The 26,090-nt window shown below is 47.3% G+C and overlaps 12 protein-coding genes across 12 annotated transcripts; 5 read left to right on the top strand and 7 right to left on the bottom strand.

The window, feature by feature from the left end:
* Positions 1 to 1,119: 1,119 nt before the first annotated feature.
* On the top strand, positions 1,120 to 2,898 carry N7495_009348 (putative ribosomal assembly complex component Ipi3; the record flags this gene model as incomplete). Its single annotated transcript, XM_057211999.1, is given in 3 exon segments — positions 1,120 to 1,464; positions 1,538 to 1,963; positions 1,981 to 2,898. The coding sequence occupies 3 exon segments, from the start codon at positions 1,120 to 1,122 to the stop codon at positions 2,896 to 2,898; spliced, it is 1,689 nt and encodes a 562-aa protein (XP_057058862.1).
* Positions 2,899 to 3,829: 931 nt separating this feature from the next.
* N7495_009347 (putative sulfate/molybdate transporter) lies at positions 3,830 to 5,209 on the bottom strand (the record flags this gene model as incomplete). Its single annotated transcript, XM_057211998.1, has 1 exon — positions 3,830 to 5,209. The coding sequence occupies one exon, from the start codon at positions 5,207 to 5,209 to the stop codon at positions 3,830 to 3,832; it is 1,380 nt and encodes a 459-aa protein (XP_057058861.1).
* Positions 5,210 to 5,344: 135 nt separating this feature from the next.
* N7495_009346 (phytanoyl-CoA dioxygenase family protein) lies at positions 5,345 to 6,274 on the bottom strand (the record flags this gene model as incomplete). Its single annotated transcript, XM_057211997.1, has 1 exon — positions 5,345 to 6,274. The coding sequence occupies one exon, from the start codon at positions 6,272 to 6,274 to the stop codon at positions 5,345 to 5,347; it is 930 nt and encodes a 309-aa protein (XP_057058860.1).
* Positions 6,275 to 8,314: 2,040 nt separating this feature from the next.
* N7495_009345 (uncharacterized protein) lies at positions 8,315 to 9,736 on the bottom strand (the record flags this gene model as incomplete). The annotated part of the gene is made up of 1 exon (XM_057211996.1): positions 8,315 to 9,736. One exon carries the CDS (start codon positions 9,734 to 9,736, stop codon positions 8,315 to 8,317), a length of 1,422 nt encoding a protein of 473 aa, XP_057058859.1.
* Positions 9,737 to 9,776: 40 nt separating this feature from the next.
* On the bottom strand, positions 9,777 to 10,451 carry N7495_009344 (uncharacterized protein; the record flags this gene model as incomplete). Its single annotated transcript, XM_057211995.1, has 1 exon — positions 9,777 to 10,451. One exon carries the CDS (start codon positions 10,449 to 10,451, stop codon positions 9,777 to 9,779), a length of 675 nt encoding a protein of 224 aa, XP_057058858.1.
* A 20-nt stretch (positions 10,452 to 10,471) lies between these two features.
* N7495_009343 (uncharacterized protein) lies at positions 10,472 to 10,699 on the bottom strand (the record flags this gene model as incomplete). The annotated part of the gene is made up of 1 exon (XM_057211994.1): positions 10,472 to 10,699. One exon carries the CDS (start codon positions 10,697 to 10,699, stop codon positions 10,472 to 10,474), a length of 228 nt encoding a protein of 75 aa, XP_057058857.1.
* A 1,732-nt stretch (positions 10,700 to 12,431) lies between these two features.
* N7495_009342 (snoRNA-binding rRNA-processing protein UTP15) lies at positions 12,432 to 14,054 on the top strand (the record flags this gene model as incomplete). The annotated part of the gene is made up of 1 exon (XM_057211993.1): positions 12,432 to 14,054. One exon carries the CDS (start codon positions 12,432 to 12,434, stop codon positions 14,052 to 14,054), a length of 1,623 nt encoding a protein of 540 aa, XP_057058856.1.
* Positions 14,055 to 14,683: 629 nt separating this feature from the next.
* N7495_009341 (SNF1 family serine/threonine-protein kinase) lies at positions 14,684 to 17,186 on the top strand (the record flags this gene model as incomplete). Its single annotated transcript, XM_057211992.1, has 4 exons — positions 14,684 to 15,066; positions 15,137 to 15,972; positions 16,028 to 16,588; positions 16,642 to 17,186. 4 exons carry the CDS (start codon positions 14,684 to 14,686, stop codon positions 17,184 to 17,186), a joined length of 2,325 nt encoding a protein of 774 aa, XP_057058855.1.
* Positions 17,187 to 18,703: 1,517 nt separating this feature from the next.
* On the bottom strand, positions 18,704 to 19,966 carry N7495_009340 (putative pathogenicity factor; the record flags this gene model as incomplete). Its single annotated transcript, XM_057211991.1, has 2 exons — positions 18,704 to 19,683; positions 19,741 to 19,966. The coding sequence occupies 2 exons, from the start codon at positions 19,964 to 19,966 to the stop codon at positions 18,704 to 18,706; spliced, it is 1,206 nt and encodes a 401-aa protein (XP_057058854.1).
* Positions 19,967 to 21,109: 1,143 nt separating this feature from the next.
* On the top strand, positions 21,110 to 22,094 carry N7495_009339 (DUF218 domain protein; the record flags this gene model as incomplete). Its single annotated transcript, XM_057211990.1, has 3 exons — positions 21,110 to 21,204; positions 21,255 to 21,363; positions 21,540 to 22,094. 3 exons carry the CDS (start codon positions 21,110 to 21,112, stop codon positions 22,092 to 22,094), a joined length of 759 nt encoding a protein of 252 aa, XP_057058853.1.
* A 229-nt stretch (positions 22,095 to 22,323) lies between these two features.
* On the bottom strand, positions 22,324 to 23,421 carry N7495_009338 (spindle checkpoint protein MAD2; the record flags this gene model as incomplete). The annotated part of the gene is made up of 8 exons (XM_057211989.1): positions 22,324 to 22,609; positions 22,676 to 22,752; positions 22,811 to 22,956; positions 23,028 to 23,056; positions 23,106 to 23,144; positions 23,197 to 23,222; positions 23,273 to 23,298; positions 23,373 to 23,421. The coding sequence occupies 8 exons, from the start codon at positions 23,419 to 23,421 to the stop codon at positions 22,324 to 22,326; spliced, it is 678 nt and encodes a 225-aa protein (XP_057058852.1).
* Positions 23,422 to 23,658: 237 nt separating this feature from the next.
* On the top strand, positions 23,659 to 25,721 carry N7495_009337 (GTPase GUF1; the record flags this gene model as incomplete). Its single annotated transcript, XM_057211988.1, has 2 exons — positions 23,659 to 24,407; positions 24,470 to 25,721. 2 exons carry the CDS (start codon positions 23,659 to 23,661, stop codon positions 25,719 to 25,721), a joined length of 2,001 nt encoding a protein of 666 aa, XP_057058851.1.
* Between the last annotated feature and the right edge of the window lie 369 nt (positions 25,722 to 26,090).

Here is a 26,090-nt window from a genome sequence, read left to right as displayed (position 1 = left end):
AACAGAATAGGGAATTTGCCAGCTATGCAGGGGCTCAAAACGTCCTTATACATTCATAATGGCGCTAGTCGGGTAATTCAAGGTGGATATAGGGTCACCAGGGACACGAGAACTGAGTATCCCTTGACGGAATTTAGAATGACTCTATGACGAAAGTCCAGGAATGTTCAACTGAATTCCCCTTTCAAGGTTTTGGGGTTTCTGGCACGAACTCATCTCAGCTATCAACCGGCACGGGCCAACAATATAATATTTCAGAATTAGTTTGTGCTGTCCTTACATTCCCGAGGAAAGTAGAATCTAAGTAGATAGCGGGCCATGATTGGTGATTTGTTATTGATCAGTCGCACTGAATGACTGCCTAAACGTGGATAGGCCTTCTTTTGTCGCCTTGAAGCGTCATACTTCGACGGCAAGGTGGGTACAAGGAATGAAACAAATTGAATGATACAGGGGGAGGACGAATCATAGCCCTTGGGAAGGGCAACATGATCATCCACAGCTGCATAGAAGCGGGCCGCCATTGGATGTAATGTCTCGTTGCAATAGCAATGAGATGCCCCTTCTTGGACTTGTTAGCATCCCTTGCGTCGGGGTGGCTCCTGCCTGGCCGTGTCTAAAACTTGAACATAAAATGCTTCGCCACGGCTGACAATTCTTCCCATTGCCTGGTATCTGGTGTATCGTGCATTAGAGATGATGCTCAAAAGGTAAGTTGGATTGAATCATTATGATCTATCGTATGGATATTGATATCCGTTCTCATTTTGCTGGTTCACGCCGCTGTTTCGGTATAAATTGATAGATCAATTCCGAGCATATGGTCCACTTGGTTCAAACACGAACTGCGTAAGATCTTATGCGACGTCCACTAGCCTGTAGAGATAACGAAATCTAAAAATTAAAGTAGATGCAGCAGAAGCGTGTTAGATTGGAGCTGAAGTAGAGTTTGGGATTAATCACTTAACTCGTGGGAAGGGAAATCGGACATTTCTTAGTCAAACAGTGCAAACACCCCTTATCAATCAGTCTTATCGCAAAGAGAAAAAAAATGCGGCGACGCGAATGCAGTTTCTTGAGTTGCTCCCCCATATTTCATGCAAGATTGCACCATTCTCCATGCTCTCCGAATCATTTGTCGTTTCGACGCTGTCATCCGCTAAGACTCCGAACTCCACACTTCGGGATGTCGGTATTAGCGTGCATGAATTCCAGCCATCGCCTCAGCTGCGATCTACCTTCAAGAAGAGCTCAACTACACCCAATTGCTTGGCTGTGAGCCCGTCACATATTTTCTCCGCCCAGGCTGACAAGGCTGTGGTTCATGTTTACAGTCGAGAAAAAGGGAACCAAGAGGCTTTGGTGCCTTTTCCGGAACGCATCCGTAGCATCGCAGTCGCTGGAGCCAAGTACGGCGATGTACTAATTTTGGGAACCGAGGGCGGTCGTTTAATTTTGTGGGAGGTATGATCTATCAATTCTGCCTACTTGGATATGTTCTAGTGCGACAAACTAACTTCCGCGTCTTATATTCCAGACATGTACGGGACGTCAAGTAGCTACCACAGCTTCTCACCTTCAGCCGGTCACATCCCTCGTCGTCGACCCCACTTCCAACTTTATTCTATCGGGCTCCTCTGATGCTAGTATACACGTCTGGTCCTTACCCGGAATTCTATCTTTTTCAAAACCTGCACTCAGCCGTGATAGACAACCACCAAATTCACCTATCCGAACCTTCTCCAACCACCGTGCTGCCATCACATCCTTGGCTCTGGGGCATAGCCATGGTCGCCACAACATCGTTGTATCCACTGCGAAAGATAACACTGCAATTGCATGGGATTATCACACTGGAAATATTTTGCGAACCTTCTTGCTTCCTTCCTCTGCGACCTGTGTCGCCTTGGATCCAGTCGACCGGGCTTGCTACGTTGGTTATGAAGACGGTAGCGTGCAATCGGTAGAGTTTTACCGTAGCCAATCCCCTCAACATCCTCTCCACAACTCCTCCTTGCAATCAACGCCAGCTCAGGTATCTGCCGAAGATCGATGGCTCCCCCCTCTGCCGACTCGGGTGCTGCCAATGCCCTTGCTCTGTCGTATGACGGCACAATATTATTTTCCGCACACGAAGGCGGCAAGGTCCTATCATGGAACATTGCACGCCGAAAGTTTGCGTCTTCAATCGCGGACACTACTCATCCGGCGACCAACCTGGTGGTGCTGCCTCCCAATGGTCTACCCCACCGCTCTCAGGAACTGAAACGTACTAGCCATGCTATCGTGAAACCACGTCATGATAACTCATTTGCGGATCCTTTGCATGCGCCTGGTGCTGTTCCAGCAGCGTATTCATTCCACGCGCACATCATTGCCCCTTTAGATGTCAGCTCTCGCCAACCAACTCAGTTCTCTCAAGCCCTCACCCATGCATACTTTCCCGATTCTATGATTGAAGAAGGTCTTGCTGAACTCGCCACCTTTGGCCAGACTGGGGTGGCTGATATCTCTCGAGTCGCTCACACTACCGACATCTCAATGGACACAACTACTCACGACAGTCAGGTTGCCGACTTGGAGGCAGAGATTGACCTGCTGAAGAAGAAATCGGCATTAAACGATACAGCTCGGCATGTCACTACTGATGAGGTGGTGCAGCTTCGTTCAGATGTTGCTCGTCTACAGGATTACATCAACGAGCTACATGAGAAACAGGAGGCAGCTCAGCGTGACAAGGTCTTGCGGCAGGCGAGGAAAGAAGAACGTGAAACCAAGAAACGAGAAGCCTGGTTTGCTGCAGAGAAGAAGGGGCGCAATGGCGATAAATTGGTGCAAAAGATGGATGTTGATGACGGTGCACTGACTAGCGACTCGGACGATCAGGACTCAGAGTGATGAATGAAGTCTTTGATCAAGATCGAGGATAATTCTATAATTAGTTTTTGGCTGATCGATACATTCGAGATTTGTTAAGGTTTTGAAGCAAAAAATAGATATGGATACCCAGTCAACTGGATCAAACTCACTCCTGGTATAACTTCATCGGCGCCGAAGAGACAAAATACAGACAACCTTGGATAATGTCAATGTAATCACACAAGGATAATATCTATAAAAAAAATTAAAAAATTAAAACTTGATAGTCGAAGACTTAGGTAACAGGTAATTGACAATAGTTAATCATCAGATACTTCAGAATGAACCATCCCAAGGTCATCATCAAAAAATACCAAAATTCTCGACTCATACAACAGCTCTTCATACTATTTCAACTCTTCCAAATCACCCAACGGCAAAACCTGCAGCGGGTACCGCTACTCAGCAACCTCACACACCGACACGGAGGGTAATAGCATCGTGCGCACAGCCAGTCAAGGCCTCGGCCAGCCCCCAGTCATCGAACAGCATCGCTACGACAGCTCAGGCCATCAACGGCTAGGTATACTAGGTCCACCGGGCCATTCTGCCAGCGAGATTTGTCGAATCGTCGACCTTGATAGCCCTTATAGAACACCGACTCCGGCGCCGATTCGTACTGGCGCCACTTTTGAGCTGAACAGGAAGGCTTTTCAGCCTAACTCATATGACCCTTCTATTGGGATTTTTGGTGAGAATATCGGTGGAGTAGCCTCTCGAAGGGCAAAATATGAGTAAACACAGCGGGCATTGCGATCCCGTCAAAAATTGTGTCGTAGCGTATATAGTAATCTAATAAAGCTGTTTATATCAAAGTTCCCATCTGGTAAACCAGAATGGATAAATCTGTATGGATTAAGAGCTAAATAACAGACTGATATTTCAAGTTATCGCATTCAAGGGAGATTGATCAAGGCAAACGAAGGCGACTAGGGAACCACCGCCTATGTGCCTTATCCAACCACCCGGGAAGCTCGTAGGCATAGTGACATAGCATACCAGCAATGAAGCCAACTGCGTCATTTTTGAACCCAACCAATAGGCCAACGGTAACCATCATAACTGTCCAGCGACGCTTCCGTTCTTCTTCCGTGAGCAGAAGACCGATACGCTCTTCCGCACGCCCCAAGATACCTTCTCCAGAATGAGCTAGATCACGAGCACCAGAAGTGTTAAGACTTTCTCCCACGCTAACTAGTTCAAGTCCAGCCGCGATGACCAGGACACCCAAGAATGCGGCAGGGAAGCGTTTCAGCAGATCAACCAGAGTCTCCCCAAACAAGAAGCCGATGATGAGCTTCAACACTCCTAAAAATATGACACTAGCACCTGATCGTGCACCGAAACGGTACTGCGCTGCCAGACCGCCAGAGCCATGGCATACAGGCATGGCACCAAACCAGCAGCCCAGAATGTTCATACCAGCAACACTGAGACCGATGTGCGTGATAGACGGGGTATGCACGCTCGGCAGTAGGTCCTGGGACAAGTGAACAACAGCAACAATAGAGTTAAGTGTCGTGAGAGGGATCTGACCGATACCAGCATCAACAGCACCAACACGCCATTGATGCGGCGTCGGGAGAACAATGTATGGATGCCAAACCGCAAAACGTGGCAGATGGCCCGCCAGCGCGGTACAGATGATGGCGAATACAAGGCCTAGTGCAAATAGTGCCAATGCATAGGGAACTCGGCGGTAAACATTGTTTATTACCAGAGCAATAAAGGCTGCCAGTGCCCAGATCCGATTGTCTGCCCAGGACGGGCTGATCCAGCCTAAGGAGCCGAGCACGCTGCCGCCGGCTGAAATGACTAGTGACAGACCTGCGCCGACTTGGATGCCCTTGATGACAGGGACTGGGATGACTTTTGTAAACCAGTTCAGTAGTCCCGTTATGCTGAAAACGAGGACGCAGGCACCTACGAAGATGCCTGCTGCGGCGATTGAACCGTTGGAAAAGTTCCGGGCGATAGCAACGGCGGCGATAGCTTTCATGGGCTGTACTGGGAGTGGAATACCGAAATATAGACCGGTTAGGATATTGTATACTCCTGAGAAAATCAGAGTGCTTGCCAGCGACACAGTTCCATTTACGGCCAGTGCAATGGCGATGGGCAAGAATGTGCCGAGGTCGCCCAGCGACCCTGATATCTCGGATACATAGTGGTTTTTGAAGGTGTTTAGGTTATGAGCGTTGATCTCTCGCAGGGACTGAGCCGTCATCGTCAATATGAGAAGAGCTTGGGTTTCCAAGGTTGGTTCAACGTTGGTTGCGGGGAAGATCATCGGACCCGCAACGGTCGGACTACGACTAATAAACAAATATTTAGTAGCCTCACTTTCAAGCCCTGATAAGAGCGGTAATTCTTATCATGCGGTGCACTATATTGACATCTAAATCCCCGAGTATATCCATGAATATCATTGTAACTTCGAGAATCCACCTTCAGGCGGCTGCAACCAATTCCGCTCATCATATTCCCACCCCTCACCTCCTTCAATAACATGGAAGGTATACGCATACCGACTTCTCGAGCTAGTATTCTTCTCGCTCTTGTGCAGCACATTGCCATGAATAAGCACCAATGAGCCAGCCTTAACCTGCAAGATCTCCAAATCCTCATCACTCGGCTCACTCACCTTCTCCTCATCCATACCCTTAGGCAATCGAGGCCCAGGATTCTCAATAAACTCCGTGCCAGACCCAACGCTCTTCCTCACAAAACGACGAGCAATATGGCCTCCCTTCTTTCCGCGATGCGATCCCTTCCACATTCCCAAGGTCCCGTTTCCAGGTCCTGCATCCTGGAGCGCATACCACCATCCAACCGCTGATGGAGGGTCTGTATACAAGAACTCCGAGTCGCGATGCGAGGGGACCGCGCCGCCGATAGAGGGCTGTTTGCATATAACCATGCTCTGTAAGACGCGAGGGTCAACAAAGCCAATAGAGCGCGCGATAGCTGCATTGCGTGCAGTCAGAGAAATGGCTTTGAAGGGTGAAGAGAGAGTGTGTAGCGAGTGGCCGATCTTATTCACGGCCAGATTCTTGGGTTTGATCAATGCGGGGCCGCCAGTCAGTGGGTCGGGCTCGGAGCTGAAAGCATCGGGCTCGAAGAAGAAGCGAATTTTGTCGCCGGAATTGAGGAAGTATTCGTCTCCTACGTGTTCGGCTTTCTTGTCATCGCCGGTCGTGAATTGAGTCAGTGGGTGGGTTTCGAGCGGGAAGTCGTTCAGGAGGGTGTTGGTTTCGGTGAGGACGGAGGTTATTTCTTCTGGAGTAAGGTAGTCGGGGATCACAAGGTATCCATTTTCCTGGAAAGATGCTAGTTGAGCATCTGTGAGGGACATCTTGGTTGAATGTTTGAGGTGTTGAAAGTGTTTTGCGCGCTGATTTTGAAGGCGGGGAAATAAGATAAGAGATACGAGATAAGCTGTTATCAAGTCAGACCATGGCCCCATGCTCCTCTACCTACTCTACTCTGTATACGGATAAGAAATAGTACATTTCTAGACTATAAGTCTAAACAGTGAAGCAGTTTGAAAGGTGTCGAATTTCCTTTCTGAATGGATTTCATCACAGTACGTCCCGAACTGGTGCTACACTTTTTAAATTGATATATTTACCTCAATGCCAAAATTAGTTTATCGGGATTGCCAGGCTTAGTTCTGGAGTATCAGTACTCCTGTATCGGTCTCAATATATTGGCTTAAGTCAAATAAGATACACTGCTCTGTCTCGGAATTGTATTGGCGATCTAAGGAAACTGGAATTTTCAATGCAAGCAAGACAGATACCAGAACTGGAGCTAGGGTGCCTCGAGAATCTGGTGAGGTGTCATCTCCCTCTGCCATTCCCATATACAAGTGACAGGGTGTTTGCTCGGTATTGAATATTGCAAAAAGTGTTTATATTATGTTACTTACCTGCGGATCACATGAACCTGCTTAACACCATAACTCAGCCGGTCAGCCATAGGTCTCTCCACTTGACTCTCTATAGAACCTTTTAGACTAGTGTTGATTGCATCGCGGTCGAGAATTATCTACTAGATTGTTCCAATTTGCTCTTCTGTGAAAAGAAGATCTGTCATACTTTAAGAGCTACTTAAACCGAGTTGATGGTGGAAGTCGCCCGTGGAGATTACCATGTTGGAATTGGATATTCTGATTTTCATTTGAAGGATTTCAATATCCAGATTATTGATTTGTTACACCAATTCTGTATGTTGCAAATAAGGTAGCTGGAACCATGATATCTCAAAGTGGGATAAGCAGGATGTTGGCTACGTTACGGACCTAAGCTGTGAATTGGTTCTATGACAAACTATGACCAGGAAGTCATCCTTCGCCAGCGCAAATATGTTAATAGTTCTCTCACACATATGTGTTCAAATGAGCCCAGGGGCTATAATTACCGCTCCACTACTCGAGACAGTCGGAATATAATCTCTTAAGTTAGTTCGATTGCGCCAATCTAAGACAGCCTTCGAAATTTCCATCTAGAGCTAGCTCTATTGTGTACAGACAGGAGCTGGACGATTGTCCTGAGAAAGGGGTGTTCAGGTTCCTGCATACTGACGATATGCCTTTCAGCCTTTAATTCTCGACTTGTTAATGAGACCAAAACAAAGGCACTGAGAAGGCCTTTGAAAAGTAGAGACTGGTAATTTCGGCTTATAATGACCAGGGAAAGGAGCTCGCCCTAACTCGATCACCAACCCTCCCAAGAGTCAGGAGTCAGCCATTTTCTGTGTTGTCGCTAGTATACAACTGGTCCATTCCCATTATCGAGCGTTGAAGGGGAAGCTTGTTTAGTCAAATTACCTGAAGACTGGTGGAGAGTAGTCATTGCCGCTACTCTCAGACATCGAGGAATCTCAAGTGCGAGATCTTCCACTAGATAATACTCTTCAACTTGATTTTGAGTGACGCCAACTCCGAGAGTTCAAACCTAGGGGAGCCATTGGGCGAGAGGAGGCGCCCAGCCAAGCGCACCTTGACATTGAACCGATCGATCTCATAATATCTCCTCCTCGCTAAGTGAATACCAGGTCCATTATATAAGATACCACTCCGGTCTGGATGAAAATAGATGGAAAACAGCCACACTCTCGTTACGCCTAGATGTGACGTGTTTGGGAGATGTGATAGGTTTAAGCAGAGATTTAGTAGTCAAGATATATATTCATATCGATGGATGTAATGCCGTATTCATTCAATATCAATTTAAATCATTCTTCGTCTATGCGTACACCCATGCGACACATCCCAAAAGCAAATAACGCCACTAGTGCTGGATATTCTTAAGACCATGAAATATGAGAAGTATGAAACCAAATTATGTACGCCACTGATTATATGCGAATGCATCTCTTTTTTTTTTTTTTTTTAGCTGGCGTATCCCATTGTTGCCGAAGCTCTGGCTGGTGCAAATTTCCGAACTGCCCGGCTTGGGCTGCAACCTACAGAACCAAGGTCGATGGTCTTGAGTTCTCGGCTTAATGCGTCCATGCCTGGATTCTCCGCGTGTGCGACGGGGTAGCTTGGTCCTTGGTTGATTGGGACTTTGGAAGGGACTGGTGGGCCATTGCTGTATTCATACAGAGGTGAGCGAGCGCTTGGAGAGGGAGATACTGAGCCGCGGGATGAGCGTGGTCGGTCGGTTGAAATTGGAGTGCCGTAGCCCCGCGTATAGATGTCTTGTCCACGTGGTGTTCGCTCTACGGGGTCTCCAGCATAACTGGCAGCGTATCGCACGCGATCCGAACCGTAAGGGACTGTTTCCGATCGAAATCCAACGCGAGGCAGGTTGCGGGGCGTTGCATCATTGCCCCGAGAAGTAGGTCTGCTATCACTACCGCGTGAAGTAGGCCTGGTTGAGTGCTTGAAGCGAATGATCACCTCTGGCTTACGGTTTTTTCTCTCCGGCTCTGGTGCCCATGTATCTGTAGGGAGATGATCTGAAGGATCAATTTCGCGGCCATCATCGCCAATGATGGGTTGGTCTAGGTTTCGAACTGGCTCGATTTCTGCACGTATCGCTGCATCCCTCGCCTGGCCTGGTGAATCGTACATTGGTGTAGGGTCCCTGTTTATGGCCGATCGCGAGGCGTTAGGATTCAGTGAGTTATAAGAGTCAGGAGAAAACGGAGTCGCAGAGCTTCCATGTTCACTCGAAATTGAGGGTCGTGGACTGACCGACTTGCGGGTCACGACCCGGTTATCGAAACTGACTGATCCTCCGCGCGGTCGATCATCCATTGACTGTGGGGATATTCTTAATGGATAGATCGCAGACTCATAGGGCGAAGGGGCCGATGACTCTTGGGGATAAGATGGTGCTATACGGGGCGATGGAGGAATCATCATTTCATCCTCGTAATGACTGCTGGCACTGCGTGGTCGCCGACTCTCAAGCACAGAACGGTCGTTCATATCTTGATCGTTTTCGTAGCCCGCAACAAGACTTGCAGGCACAGAAGGCTTGTTGTTGTGATATCCAGGAATATATGGTTGGTATGGGGAGGGTGGCTGTGCCACCGGTGATTGAGCGGCCTGAACCGGCTGTGTCCAAGATCGATGAACCGGCGGCGGAGGAGGAGGCCCATCTTCATCTTCATCCTCGACACGTGCCTGCATTGATGCATATTCCGGATGATAGTTGTCACGTCGGGAAGTTTGCAGTGGTCTTACATGGTGAGGCTCGTACCGATCATCATCACCATGTCCAGATGGAGGGTATTCCAAGGATAGGGGTTCCTCTGGGTGGTGAGATCGTGGTGTGAACGCAGAGACATGCCCAAATGTCATAGGATTTGTATTATACTGCGGTGACAGTGGGCTATAAATGTCATGTGGCTGAGGGAGCGCGTCGTATTGGGCTCTCCCTTTGTCCGTCAGTCTGATACTGAGATGCAGGATGGTAGTCACGCTGTGGAGGGCGGTCAGAGTCAGAGTGGGCGCGTGGTTGTAGCGGACGCGAGTCAAAGTCTTGCCCAGTGGTTGACACTTGAACAGGAGGCACGGTGTTGGCATGATCACGCGTCGGTGGTCGCGCAGACATGGGGTGATGCAATGGAGAAGGTTGTGGAGGGGTAGCCCCTGAAGGGTCAGTGGGTAGTGGTCGTCTCTTGACTGCATTTAATTGCCTCGGACCAGAAAGACTAGACAATACTGACGGGCTCGAGTTGGACGATGCATGAGTCTTTCCTTGAACCCTCTCTGCAGCTTCCTTTCGTCGACCGATCAACGCTTCATCCTGTTCTCGGGTATCATAATAAGTCATTTCGAGTCGAATATCGCCAGCGTACTTTCCTCGCGACTGCAGCGGGTGCCAATGATCATTTTGACTTCCGCCAGGGATAATCAGGTTCTGTAGATCAATCCAGGTCTCTCCAATCAAATCGGTCTTTTTGTCGTCGTTGAACACCGACACTTTCAGCTTGAAGTAATCTGGAGATTCATGGACTGTAAATCGAAGTTCGTGATCCCTAAGACAATTTGCATCAGTTTCGGTCACCGGCATCAACACAGTATATCGTAAGCTTACCATCGGGGGGTTTGACCGCCTCGCATATCAGTTTGGGTCTTCTTAGCTTCCTTTCCTAATCTGGCAGCACAATAGGGATTCTGCTTGCTCATAGTCTTGCGATTGGGGAGGTTCTTCGCCCTGTCAACAATGATGACGAGAGTTCCGATAGCAGGGCCATCGACCGACATATCGGCGTAAATGCCGGCAGCATGGTTGATGTTCATCTTAGAGAGTTTTGACATGACAGCAGTTCAATCTAGAATGTCTAGAATCTGCTTTCCCTCCAGAAAGGCGATGAATCATCAGTTGGGAGAAAATTAAAAGGTTAGCCCGAATGAGGGGAGTGCAAGAATAAAAGCACCTACTATGGAATGTTAGATGCGGTATTGAAGGTGGCTGGGGAAAGTTAATCATACGTATTGATTGGCTAGAACCCCTGATTCAGCAGTTTCTACTGGCGTCGATCCCACCGATGTGACAATACGTGACGGTAATAATACGTTATCCAGATAAAAAACGACCTTCTTTCTAACAACAGACAACATCCATCTTTTGTACTTTGCTACTTTTCTGCCTTTCTCCTTTATCATATGTCATTTCCAGACTTATTCTTCCAGCCCGAAACAAATTTTGATACCCAAGTGGATCAGGAGCGCCAACTTGATCTTGACACACTCAGGATGGACTAGGAATTACTGGGACGATCTCCCCAGCCACCGCTACACCCGATTAATCGATACATTCCGGACATTACTAGCGAACAAGGCTGCCGATTGGACTAATGAAAAAACAATGATTGGCGATTGGTCTAGATGATCATCTTACTAGCTTGGGTTTCCGAATCCTGTTTCAACCTAGCACTTCTTTCTACTTCTAGTATCCAGAGCTTTTGCAGGAGGCCCCCACTTTGTAGGGTTGGCCAAATGCTATAGACGGCCAAAATATCAGCTAACGGTGTTTCAGTGCAAAAGATAGACTTGAAATATGGTTATTATGCCCACGATATATTACATCTCGTATAACCTTAATCCTTGCTGCAATTATTAGACAATCATGTTGCCTAGGCACTGCCTGAATAATTAGCCTTGGTATAGTCCCACTTGAAGTTCTATTATTATGAGTGAGCCTACTTGGAGAATAAATACGCATCGCTCTCGTGTATCCATGTAACTAGCATCTGTAGCTAGTGGCTAGTAGGCTGTACCTAGGTAATCTACATGACACGTATATTCTTCATGAACTTGCAACGTATTCGATGTCTCGGTTGCTACTCCGTATTTAGATCACTTATCCCAACATAGAAGTTTGCCTAGTTCCAAGTTCTCAGATTCGGATGGCTCAACAGGCGACAAGGATTTTCAATTGAAATTGCCCACGTCAATGGTGAAAAAAATCGCATACGTAGATACCCACCATGTCATAGCCTCGTAGGTGACGTCTCTTCAATGATCCACAGCTAGTCAATAGTCGCCCCGAGGCCGCTTCTTGATCCACTATCGCGATGTCATCTCACCCACTTAAACGGCCTTAAGCTGCTACCTAGGTATCGGTCGTAGCGGTTTGTTAACTCTGGCGCCTCAGCAGTAATTGAGCGTACATATGCTCCGTAGTTCATGTACTTTAAAACTTTCAAAGGTTGATGACGATAGCGAAAACCCGAGAACCCATGACTTGCCGCTTATGGCAGAACTTCCTCTAAATTGGTGAGGTAATCATCTTGTGCTTATTCTGCCCCCTGATACCGCTTTTCAACCGATAAGCGATAAGAAACTTGATTATGTTGTTGCCTCAGGTGTAAAGCCCTTCGCCGCCATTCCTATTCAGGCAGCGCGAACTTTTTTGATCGGCAGAAAAAAAGATCCTCAACTTTCAAGATCAAACGCTACACACTAAATTCTAGCAAAGTTCTCGAAGCCTTCAATCTTCAATCCTGCACTTTCAATCCGGCAACTGATATCCTTTTAATTCCTCACCATGGCGGCTCCCGTCCTGCCTATGCAGCAGGTGAAGCTTGCCTCGCTTCCTTCAACCCGCCTCACACCAGAGCAGCAATACTGGCGCACCTTCAAGAATCCCCTCCTGATTCCCTCCCCGGCCAATGGTCCTGTCAACCTCATCACACAGCCCGCTGTTCCATCTTCTGCCGCGGCCTTTCCTTCCTTGACACAGCCACCGGATATCTTCACTGTGACAACTGGCGCCAGAATCCAGATCTACTCAATTCGCACACGGAAGCTCCTGCGCACCATCACCCGCTTCGATGATACAGTGCGCGGCACAGACGTCCGACCGGATGGACGTGTGGTAGTAACGGGTGATGATACGGGTGCCGTGCAAGTATTCGACGTCAAGTCGCGCGCCATTCTCAAGACATGGAAGGACCATAAGCAGCCCGTATGGGTCAGCAAGTTCTCTCCCAGCGATCCCACTTCAGTCTTCACGGCCAGTGATGACCGGACCGTTCGTCTGTGGGATCTGCCTGCGGAGACTAGCTTGCGCACATTTGTCGGCCATACTGACTACGCTCGTAGTGGTTCGTTCATGCCCGGATCCATGGCCTCATCTGGCTTGTTAGTTTCCGGTTCCTACGATCGCACTGTTCGCATTTGGGACCCCCGAGTGGAAGGTCGTGCCGCTATGACTTTCAAGATGGCTGCCCCGATTGAATGCGTTCTGCCCATGCCCGCAGGAACTACAGTTCTGGCTGCCGCCGACAACAAGATCGCAGTTCTGGATATTGTGGCTGGCAAACCTCTACACATTATTCAAAACCACCAGAAGACTGTGACATCGCTTGCATTGGCATCTAACGGAGAGCGATTACTCAGTGGTGCGTTGGATGGACACATGAAGGTCTTTGAGACTACAGGGTGGAACGCGGTCTCTGGGTCCAAGTACCCGTCACCAATTCTGTCACTCAATGTCATCACTTCTGGTATTGCCTACGAGGACAAGCACATCGCTGTTGGTATGCAGTCGGGTCTTTTGTCAGTGAAGACCCGTCTGTCTGGACAACAAAAAGTCAAGGAGCGTGAGCGCCGGAAGGAGATGGAGGCTCTCCTCGAGGGAAAACTCGAGGAGTACGACAAAAAGGTGGCGAAGCAAAAGCGAGGAGCTGGATGGGAGAAGCGATTCCGTGGACGTGACTTCATCGGTGAAGATGTGGACATAGTGATTGAAGGCCAAGACCCCAAGCGAAGAAAGAAGCAAGCACCATGGGAGAATGATCTTCATAAAGGCCGATACTCAGTTGCTTTGGACCAGGTCCTCGCAACAAGCGATAAAACCGCCCAACTCACTCTCCTGACAGCCCTCCGCCACCGCTCGGCTCTGCGCGATTCGCTCAAAGATCGCGACGAGCTCACTCTTCAACCGATCTTGACCTGGATTGACAAGCATATTCGTGAACCCCGTCTGGTTGATCTCAGCGTGGAGGTTGCCATGAACTTACTTGATGTATACTCTAGCAATATGGGTCAGTCTGCCCAGATTGATAAGATGGTGGAGCGACTGCACCGTCGGGTGCGCGACGAAGTTGAGATGGCCCAGCATGCCTACCAGACCAAGGGAATGTTGGATATGTTGAAGGTGAACTAACATCCTGCTTCAAATATCATCTGGCTGGCGTTTGGAAAGGTGTCTGGGATTTATTTATGGAGGGGGATTCATTTGTACAGAGTTGCATAGAAAATAAAAATCGAAGCATTTCCCTATTAATTGGTTGATCAGATAAATGGTGAACGAAGTGAAGTATAGCAGACTGAGTATTTAAGGTAAAGAGTAGAGAGAGTGAGAGAGCTAAGAAAAATAAAATAAAAATAAATAAATAAATTGGAAATTGGACTCTTCGAGGCTCTTGAACCCCCCCTTTTTGTTTCTAGGCCAAGATTGATTTTCCCCTCTCCACAGGATCTGATTCCTTCGACATCATCACTGTGTCTTCATTCATTCATTCTTGGAAATCAACACTAGGACGTGTTATCCCTTAACCCTGCTCAGTATAACAATTCCCCACTACCCCTGGAGCCTCCCGATCCATCTCACCCCGCCCCTCCTTACTCGAAGTTGAGCTCCACCTCCCCGAGGTCGGCTCTGTGGGGAGATCAATAACGCATGATTGGCGATGCTCTGACCAGGGAAAAAAATAGAAGAAACCCCGGCTCAGTCAGCAAGCTGAACCACTGGGCCGACCCAGAAAATCAATCACGTCACGTTTCCTTCCCATCATGGCCGCCGCCTTTGACGAGGAAGAGCTTTCAATTCCCCTACCCCATTCCGACCGTCCCCGTGAACGAGCTAGCCATCCCGTCATCTCCAGTTCATCCGCCATGGCTGTGCCATCAGCACGCACGACCGGGAAGACAGAGAGTTCCACTCAGTCCCCCGCGACCACGCGAGATATGCAACGCCTGGACCAGTACAAGACAATCAAGATTCTTGGTGAGGGGTCTTTTGGAAAGGTGAAGCTTGCTATCCACCAGCCGAGTGGTCGTCAGGTCGCTCTCAAGATCATTTCTCGCCGCAAGTTACTCTCCCGTGACATGGTTGGTCGTGTTGAGCGAGAGATTCAGTACCTTCAATTGCTGCGACATCCTCATATTATCAAGCTGTAGGTCGTAGAAATTGTGTGTGTATGCGCAGATGAATGATTGATTGACCTAGTGCCCCTGTTCTGATAGGTACACCGTTATTGCCACTAAGTCCGACATTGTGATGGTCCTCGAATACGCCGAGCGAGAATTGTTCGATTACCTCGTTCGAAAGGGAAAGTGCCAAGATGACGAGGCCCGCAAGTTCTTCCAGCAGATCATCTGCGCTGTTGAATATTGCCATCGACACAAGATTGTCCACCGTGACTTGAAACCGGAGAACCTGCTCATCGACAGCAACAAGAACGTCAAGATCGCTGATTTCGGACTGAGCAACATCATGACAGATGGCAACTTCTTGAAGACCAGCTGTGGTAGTCCGAATTACGCTGCCCCGGAGGTTATTTCTGGAAAGCTTTACGCTGGTCCGGAGGTCGATGTTTGGAGTTGCGGTGTGATTCTTTACGTCCTGCTTGTGGGCAGACTGCCCTTTGACGATGACTACATTCCTGCTCTCTTCAAGAAGATCGCTGCAGGCAATTTCCACATGCCCTCATACATCTCCTCCGGCGCTGCACGATTGATTCGCGCCATGCTCCAGGTTCATCCAGTTCACAGAATCACAATCCCCGAGATTCGACAGGACCCATGGTTCAACAAGAATACTCCCGAGTATCTACTTCCTCCAGCAGAGGAAGTCTACGCTCCTGGTATCGACCCAAACAAGGCGATTGATCCTGATAAGATTGCCCCAGGCAAGCCGCTTCCTGTTCAGCACAAGATCCACGAGATTGCCGTATCGAAGCTCGAACGAAGCATGGGATATGATCGCGATGATATTGAAGATGCCTTGCGACAAAAAGAGCCTAGCGCAATTAAGGATGCATTTTCCATTGTCGTTGAGAACGAGATGATGCAGACCAACTGTGAGTCTTAGATCTCTTTACTGGTATTTTCCGAGCTCTACTAATTTGACAAAAGCCCCCACGGAAGACAATTTGTTGGCTCAAACTGTTCCCTCTCAGACAAAGGGACCTTCTTCTCCATCGACTGACCGAGCTCCCACTCTGCCCAAGTCGCGTAGCCAGGCCCCTCCTACTCAGACCCCTGTTCGTTATGACACCGTGGATGAGGATTTGGAGCAGGACCGCGTCAGTCAGGTCCGAATCTTACCGACTAGTCTTCCCTACGTCCATGACCAGCTCATGGAGCAACGTGAGCGAGAGCACAAAGCTCGAGTTGAGGCGCGCCGGCAGAAAGAAGCTGCTCAGGCAGGACAAGGAGATGAATCCAGTGGATTGGACCCTGAAGAACAGGCTCTCACGGCTCAGGCTCTCAAACCTCATTCGCGAAGTATTGTGGATCTCCATAGCCTGCGATTTGAACCACCAACCGGTCAACCCCTGACACAACAGCCCAAAAGATCTCGAAAGTGGCAATTCGGTATCCGCTCCAGGAACCAGCCTTACGAAGCTATGCTGTACCTGTATCGGGCAATTGCGGCTCTAGACGGAGAATGGGATATCCAACCCATTGAATCAGGTATTTATTCTTTAATTCCATCGATCTGAGTAATACATACTGATGTTTACTAGGAACAAACATTGGCCCACAACCGACACAGTCGCCTGACAAACCCAAGCCTCTACAGAATAAGTACCCGGATCTCCCGTCGGACTACTACATTCCCAAGGAGCCGTGGTTCATCCGTGCGCGAATCTTGAAAGAAGGTGTCAAAGCACCGGGGACCTCGACCAGCGGTTACAACAGCCGAAGCGATCTCGAGGAGCTGCGTCGTCGCTTCCACATTTCGGGTATCAATACCCCAGTCGAAGATAAGGAGAAAGACGGAGATCAGTCTACTCCTGCATCGGCAACAAAGGACAGCGGCACCCTTAAGATCTTGCACGGCGTGTGGGTATTTATCGACATTCAGCTCTACCAACTCGATGAGAGCAGCTACATGGTCGACTTCAAATGCGACGGCTACCAGAACGTCATCCGCGCCGGAGGCGACGGAAGCAATGAATGGCACCCCATAAGCAAACGCTTCAAGAACAAGGAGAAAGAAGTAAACAGCCCGTACCCGTTCCTCGACGTGGCATCCGACCTTGTTGCTCAGTTGGCTGTTGCCAGCTAGGTGCGAATTTCATTATCTTGCCCGGGTGTCTCGTATGCACCATTCTTTCGATCTTATCTTTCTAATTCATGATTATTTCCTTGAACTGTTCTCCCCGCTTGTTGTGGGTCGTCGTTGTACGGAGACTTTTATTTGAGAGCATTGGTATGGCGGTTTACCGAGCGTGTTTGTCTGTACGGAGTTAGATTTTTGTTTCTTTTACTGCATGAATAAAATATATTATTAGAATCCATACTGTACTGACTCCTTTAAAATGTTACCTAGGTATCTAGATATCTAGGTACCAGGGGAATTTCGTAAATGCATGAAGATTATCGATTACTATACAGGTTAGAAACTTGAAAATAACGAAAAGAAATGCCAGTCACCAGAAGACAAGAGAGAAAAAAACCCATACAAAACGACAAAACCTTAGAATTAAAGGAGAATGTAGGCTTTCCTGAAAAGTAAAGACTATGTCACGAAGCCGTGGAGATCAACTAAGCCAAATTGATAGGTGCTACACCACCATTCCTTTCTGCCCCCGCGCGAAGAGGTGACGAAAATATACAAGTATCATGTCCACAATCGCATACAAGCCTGACTTGAGATGGAGAAGAACTAGTTCACTATCCCTAACTAGGAAGCTCAATTGGAGTCATCAATTGGATTAGTGGGACACTCAGTGGCATTTCAATCTCTTCGACACTTGTAGAACATTCCATGTCCGCTGGAGATTCGGGCCTACTCTCGATGTGCTATGCATTTTTGGAGTAGCCATTCGTACCAACTACTAAGTAATTGTTCCTCGGTGGACTTTTTGCGATAGAGGGTGGCCCTGATTTTGTATAGACTTCGTTCGATTTTGATGGATTGGCTTGATTTCAATTGATATCACTTTCGGTTTCAATCAACTTCCAATTGATCTAGCAATGGTGAGCCATTAGCCTTGAGCCTTTCTGGCTGGGAAATAGAAAGGAAGAAGGGTATCAGGAGTAGATTAAAGATCTCTGAGCTAGTCAGCATCAATGCTATTTGATATTGGAATCTTGAACCTCATAATCACACCTCTGTGACGGACCCTCCATGATGAAATAATATTTATCGCCATTAGTAAGTTGAACAAAGTTCACCTGTCAGTGATGTGTTGCGCTGGAGTATTGTTGCGAGCGAAGTGGTCTGCACTTGTTCTATGCGCAGTAACGGAACGGGTATCACTTTCAACCTTCTCACAATTTAAAGCATGAGTGAATATTTGGAAACTATGATTGAGTAAAGTCAGATACCTGGATACTTGAAGACGACCGTTCGCAATTTGAACTTTTCTCATTCTCTGAGCTCTTGTCGCACCATTCTTGCTCAGCCTTCACCCTGACAGCAACTTCCAAGCAACTGAATAATCTCGCAACAGAACAACAGAACAGAACCTTGCAAAAATGTCTACATTTTATGATTCTTAGTTTTCTCAGCGACTCTTCATATCTAGTCTTTCAGCCCTCTCATACAGCCACCAGGGATCTGACTCGATCTTTCGACAACTAATTCTTCTTCGCCTTTGGCTTTTGAACTGCGCCACGGGAGGAGACTCGTGGAATCGACTTCTTCTTCTGTCGACCCAAAGGTGAGCATCGCTTCGTCTCGGTTCCCCGAGCACCTCTAACATTGTTGTCCGATTCGTAGTCTTCGTCGTAACCGAAATAGTTGGAGCTATGGTGGAAACGTCCACGTGAGCTATTGCAAGCACTGACAGGTGTGATCTTTCCCTTATCCTTTCCCTTATCCTTTTGCTGCGTCGCATCCTCCTTCACCCACGACTTGAAAATGGGCAAGATCTCAATATCCGGGAACCTAATCAGGCTAACTTCTTGTCGAAACTGCTTTGCATCGCGTTTCTGGTTTGCTCGGCAGGGGGTGAATGACATCTGAGCAGTTTCTTTGGCAGCCTTATGACCCTCCTTCTCAGCCTCAAGTAGGTTGGTCATATGAGAGTTGATTCTGCGAATGATGCTACGGATCTGATCAAAGGTTTTGTCGCATCCAACCTCCTGCTTCAGCCACTCGGGAACAGGGGCGTTGACAGGCTTGGGGTTCTTGCGTCCCCGGTTCCTCTTCTGCGAAGAAGCAGCAGTGTTGTTACCATCGAGACAATCCTTGTCACCCTGGCGAAGTCTCTCACGGCGGCGAAGACTAAGCTCAAAGCCTTCAACACCTCCCCAATCTTCAATACGTTGCAGAGATTCGAGAAGAAGCTCACACTGGGTGAATGGCCATTTGTCGGCACGGTATCGGGCTCGCTGGTAGTGCTTTCGGCAGTAGTGAACCCAGATATGCATGGGAAACAGCTTTGTAGAGGACTTGTTGCGTCCAAAGACATGGGATACAACCTTCCGGAAGTGCATGCCGTCTGGGGAAGGTCCCATTGCACAGGGATTCGAAAACTCGCATTTAATCATGCTGTCGTCTTCTTCGTGAAGCTCGCCGGAGTAGACTCGAGGATCTTCCTCGGCATGAAAGTCATCTATAGATATCACTATTAGATAGATCGATCTCGGTATTAGCCACCCTGTAAGTTCACCTTGGCTGGCTTCATGATTGTAAGAGTAGGAAAGATCAAGGTCTGGAATATCCCCATGATAAACATGGTCATAGTTCCTCTCGCGATACTCCTTTCTCAATCGACATTTGTGTATACTATCCAGTCGCTCCAGTTCATCCCGTGTGTCTTCAGCTCGCGGACAGTTGTTAAGTGTTTCACGTAGTGCAGAGAGGGGATAGTCAGAAGAGTTGAATGTTTCCTCCATTCTGATGATGATGTCTGAGGTTGCCAAACTTGACAAAGCGGAAATGGGAAATGGGGAATGGGGAGTGAGAAAAGTGGAAAGGTAATGGGATGCGAGGGACGTGTAGGATGATTCAAACTAAGAGGACAAGATGGTTATGATTAATTTTGAACGAAAAGTAGGATTGGGGTGGTGGGAAAGTGTGCACATGAAATTTGCTACTCAACTTATAGGATGTCCGGAGAAAGCCCGTCAAATTAACTAATCACTCTCAGCTCCTTCTCACAAACAAACAAAGCTCGATATTTTTACTATCTCGAGGAATTGGAGCTCTTGAAATAACTTTTGAACCCGTTTATCCTTCAATCCCGAATCCCAGAGTCTTTCCTTTCAACTATTCTGTCACGACAGTGTAGCTGTACTCCCATGTTCGATGCTGACTTTACTTGAATCATTGCTTAGCTTACTCAGGGAAATCTGATTGAATGAACGTTGATCTGAACCGTGTTTTCTTGTCAAGCTCTCGTGCTTCATTCACTTTCTCCTTCGCTTTCTTCTCTCGGCTATAATGAGTGAACGTCCGAAGCAGGGTGAATCGGAATAATGGAAATCTCCGGTCAAATTGAGCTGCTGAGCTTCTGAAAATCTGAGAATTTGGTGCCCAAGTGAGTTGGTATGTGTGTAAAGGTGCAAAGAAGAATATTTCATCAAGTATTTTGGCGTTTACACTGAACTATGTTTTTTTATTTCATTTGTCTACCTAAGATACTCAAATCATTCTATATCTTCTCTTGCGATCACTAGACTACAGTGTGGAGATGACTGGAATTCTTGGTCTACTTTGCGCCGAGATTGAGGACTCATGTCAACAAATCTATCTATTTCCAATGCAATGCATGTAGCTTTTTATTCTTTATATATCTCATTCAGAAGCATCATGTTCCTTGGCCATGAACTTCAGTTTCATTATTTAATCATTTCCAAGGCTTATCTGTCAATATAAGACTTTATAAGGTCGAAAAGGTCGAGAAATAGCTGAGATCCTCCATGTCACTCACTATACTAATGCACGGACCAGTCTGCATATCTGGTCTTTGCTTACATCCATGGATCCAATCACTGACCGTCATCCATTCGATACATCCATTCAACTACTCATCAGAAATGGCAGTAAATGACCCAATGTATCATCTTATTATTGTCTGTTGTCATGCAATTTATCTTGGAGGACCACAGAATGGTGATGATGAGGGGGAATGGTCAGACATCCTCAACTGATGACTTCTAGCTACTAACAACTGTTGTATAGGATGATTGAATCTTTTCAAAAGGGGGGAGACATCAACCTTCGTGAAGCACGTCAAGGCTGGATTGAAAGTGCTAGCTGCAGATCCTCACGCACTGCTCATATTCTCTGGGTAGGCCACTACCTAACAAGCCCCATGCACTCCAAGTCTTACTATCTATGAACTTCGCTAATCTTCATCCAAGAGCACCAACAAAAAGACCAAGAACAGAACTTAGTGAAGGACAATCATATTTGGTATAAGCCTGTTATACCCAGCATACATACATAGAAACCAACATTCTACAGAATCTCTGCAAAGACAATGGTTATTTCCAGAATTCGCTAGACTTGAAGATTGACTCGTCAAAAGTCCTCACAGAGGAACATGCAACAGATTCTTATCAGAATGTCCTATTTTCATTACTTTGCTTCCGACTCCATACAGGTGTCTACCCTCGAAGTGTCACTGTAGTGACACATGAGTTCAAGAGGGCTCGATTTATGGAATGTCATTTCCCCGCTGTAGGACTTCTCCCTCATGATGAACAGTCTACAGATAATCGGAATATTTCTGTGATCGGTATCAACCCTCCTGAGGAGGTAACTCCTCAGGAGACGTTGATCCAAGGTGAGACATCAAAAGGTATTGGACTCTGGAGACATGATTTATATGGAGTTGGTCGGAAACTGGCTGCAAAAAGGTCCCAACGGGGCTGGAAGTCAGGGATGGAGCTTGGTATCTTTGTCAACAATGGACTTGAAGAGGTTGTGGAGCAGTTAGTGTGCTGGCATAGTGATAAAGGCGATGAATGGTTCCCGAGGATGAAGGAATTGCCCTGGTTCTGTGAAGACACAGCATAGAATTAATTTCAAGGTTGTCTATTTCAAGGGATCATGCACGCGATCAAATTGCACATTTATCAAACAAGACACGTCTTGAATTAAAACAAACACCATTAACGCGATTAAACCATTTTCAAACGCCAAGGAACTCCTCATATTCAGTCGTAAAATACAGCGTTGTGCTTAGTTGGCCATGCGCTTAGTCGCCCATTCGCTTAATCGTTCATTTGCTTAATCGTCCATTTTCTTAATCGTCCATTCGGTAGCTGACAACAGTGCCCACACGGTGATTGTTCGTGCTGAAGCTTCGGAGCTGGACCTTCTCGGCGTTCTTGATCTCCTTGGCATCACTGTCACCCCATTCCACAGGGACATCAGAGTCAGCATCGGCATAGACGAGTACATTGAATGTACAATCACCATCCAAGACAGGAAGGAATGTGACCGAGGCAGTAATTTGCCGGAAGATAGCCTGAATCTCGTCTTGGATTTCCTTTTGCGTTCTTTCGGCGGGCTGAGCAGAGTTGGCTTCCCTACGTTGCAAGATAGTCAGTAAATTGAACATGATATATGTTTGCTGAAAGAACAGGGTAGCTCACTCTGCGGCTGCATTCTCTTTGTCGCCTGATTTTTCAGATGAACTCTTGCTCTTCGAGGTTTTTGAGAAGATATCAACCTGTAGTAGTCATATGATTAGACGGGGACTAAGGGAATGAACAGTCCAGTAAACATACGTCAAACTGCCATCTTTCCACATGTTCACCTGTCTCTCTGTCGGTAATAACGACCACCAGCTTCGAGATCTTTCCACCCAACATCCACTTGTTCAATTGCGACATGATCTTTTTGATATAGGCTTTGACCTGGTCGTCGGCGGACACTATCCAAGACATTAGATTGGAACGACACCAGCGATATGTAGGTAAGTGATCACGGCGTAGATAAACGAACCTAGCATGTTAAGGCCATATTTCTTGACACTGCTTCAAGTCAGCGACTGTTTCCATTGATCTTAAATACTGCACTCACGTTATGAAATCTTCGGGAGGGTAGACACCACGTTGAAAGCTGTAAATGAGAATTAGACTCTGGCATCAATTGACGGCTACTCAGAACTCACAGCACAGTGTTGATCGAGTATTCAAACTAGACCTGAGTTAGTATTGACTGACATTGCAAGCTGAGCACCTACTCACAAATTCAGCCACAAGCTTAGCCGACCCTGTTGTCTTGTAAGCTTCATGCGCAATGATACATAATGAGGAAGGACTTAGTGCCAGTCACGATTTAATGTACCTTTCAGGGACAGCTTGTGCACCTTGGATTTATCCTTCGTTTCAGACATGGTGTGTGCTGTAGACTCGTGTGGAAAATAATTGTAGAAGATGGCGCATGCCTTGTTTATATGGCGATAGTTGGCGCAGTGATCAATCGTTGTCACCGCCTGCCGAGTCCATTTTTTCTCCACAAATTATGCCGGTCCGAGTGAGCTTCAAGTCTCGAGACTATATTCCCATTGGGTTCAATTGACTGCAATCAGAGAAAAGCATTTGTGCTCTTCCATGTCATTGCAGAAACCCTGATGCGAGGATGTCTGCAGTTCGTCGGAAGGCTGAGCGCAGCGCCGAAACCTCCGGCGAGCCTCAAGTCGCTTGCGGGCTTTCTATACAGCCGTAGCTCCCTAAGACCATTTACAACATCCGCAGTATGGAATGCGGCCCGATCACGATCACCTCCTGGCTCGCCTGATACGGAACTTGAACGGAGAATCGCCGCGATTCCAATCGACCGATACCGCAATTTCTGCATAGTCGCACACGTCGATCATGGCAAGAGTACGCTCTCTGATCGGTTACTTGAGCTTACGGGCACGATTAAGGCCGGATCTAATAAACAGGTGCTGGACAAGCTTGATGTTGAGCGAGAACGTGGAATCACAGTCAAGGCACAAACATGTACAATGCTATACAACCACCAAGGCGAAGACTATCTACTGCATTTGGTGGATACACCCGGACATGTGGATTTTCGCGCAGAGGTATCACGCAGTTATGCCAGCTGTGGAGGTGCTTTACTTCTGGTTGATGCCAGCCAGGGAGTTCAAGCACAAACTGTGGCCAACTTTTACTTGGCTTTTGCTCAAAACCTTGAATTGATTCCTATCCTCAACAAGGTAGATTTGCCATCGGCAGATCCAGAGCGGGCTCTGGAGCAACTGAGAAATACATTCGAGTTAGACACTGAAAATACAGTAATGGTTTCGGCCAAGACTGGTTTGAATGTGGAGGCCATTCTTCCGGCAGTTGTTGAGAAGATCCCTGCGTATGTAATGTGCTGCTCCTATATATTTTGAAGCAATCTGGACTAATAATTGCAAACAGACCTGTCGGTAGTACCCAAAACCCACTTCGCATACTGCTGGTCGACTCTTGGTACGACTCCTACAAAGGTGTCATTCTTCTGGTGCGCGTTTTCGACGGCGAAGTACGTGCAGGTCAACAACTTGTGTCGTTTGCAACAGGTCTCAAATACTATGTTGGCGAAGTGGGCATCATGTATCCCCTTGAAACCCCACAAACAGTTCTTCGCGCCGGCCAAGTCGGATACATTTACTTTAACCCAGGCATGAAGCGAAGTAAAGAAGCCAAAATTGGCGACACATTCACCAGAGTAGGCTTCGAAAAACTTGTCGAACCCTTGCCAGGATTTGAAGAACCCAAGTCAATGGTCTTTGTGGCTGTTTATCCCGTGAACCAGGACCTTTTCGAGCATCTAGAGGACAGCATCAATCAACTTGTCTTAAACGATCGAAGTATCACTCTTCAAAAAGAGTCCTCTGAGGCTCTTGGAGCAGGTTTCCGGATGGGTTTCTTGGGTACACTTCACTGCTCGGTGTTTGAAGATCGTCTGCGGCAGGAGCACGGTGCAAGCATTATTATTACCCCGCCCTCCGTTCCGGTGAAGGTCATATGGAAAGACGGAACTGAAGATATAATCACAAATCCAGCCAAGTTTCCCGAGGACGACACCCTGCGCCTGAAGGTTGCTGAGGTCCAGGAGCCGTATGTATTGGCCACCTTGACCTTCCCGGATGAGTATCTAGGAAAGGTTATTGAGCTCTGCGAAGCCAACCGAGGTGAACAGGAGAGTATCGAGTATTTTACAACGAGCCAGGTCATCATGAAGTACCAGCTGCCACTGGCACATCTGGTTGACGACTTCTTTGGCAAATTGAAAGGTGGCACCAAGGGCTACGCCAGTCTTGACTACGAAGAATCTGCCTGGCGAGCAGGCAACATTGTCAAGCTTCAGCTTCTTGTCAACAAGGTTCCTGTAGATGCCGTGTCGCGACTCATGCACATGAGTCAAGTGAGCCGACAGGGCAGAATATGGGTGACTAAGTTTAAAGAGCATGTTGATCGACAGCTCTTCGAGATCATTATCCAGGCTGCAGTGGGCAAGAAGATTATTGCTCGTGAAACCATCAAACCCTATCGGAAAGATGTGTTGGCCAAGTTGCATGCTAGTGATGTGAGTCGACGACGAAAGCTGCTGGAGAAGCAGAAAGAAGGTCGCAAGAGGCTCCGGGCTGTTGGAAATGTGATTATCGAACATAAGGCATTCCAAGCATTCTTAGCCAAATAAATGTACTATAAAACAATTGTATAATAGAATTCCAAAACATCAAAAAGAACAGCAAATATGATGCTCTGTACTCCGTACTCCGTACAGCTTTAGAAAATATAGATAGTATCATTATATAAGCGATTTTATCTAGTCCCAAGGTTATTAAACCAACTATCTAGTTAGTCCAATATTTTGTATTTATCTAGCTATTTAAAATAAATAAATATTTATTTAGAGCTTTATTTAGTTAACTGGTATATACTCTGAGCGGTGAAAGCTTCACCGGCAGAAAAAAAAAAAATTATGACCGACCCCGCCGTCCATTTCCCTTCACTCTGACTCCCAATCACAATCTTTCTTACTCTTCTCTTTTTTTTCTTCCAATTC

This window comes from Penicillium taxi, assembly GCF_028828555.1.
Source record: "Penicillium taxi strain IBT 34144 chromosome Unknown utg000006l_segment0_segment0, whole genome shotgun sequence".
NCBI classification, from domain to species: Eukaryota; Fungi; Ascomycota; class Eurotiomycetes; order Eurotiales; family Aspergillaceae; genus Penicillium; species Penicillium taxi.
The sequence above is the reverse complement of the archived record's forward strand: the minus strand, read 5'-3'. Positions and strand labels throughout refer to the sequence as shown.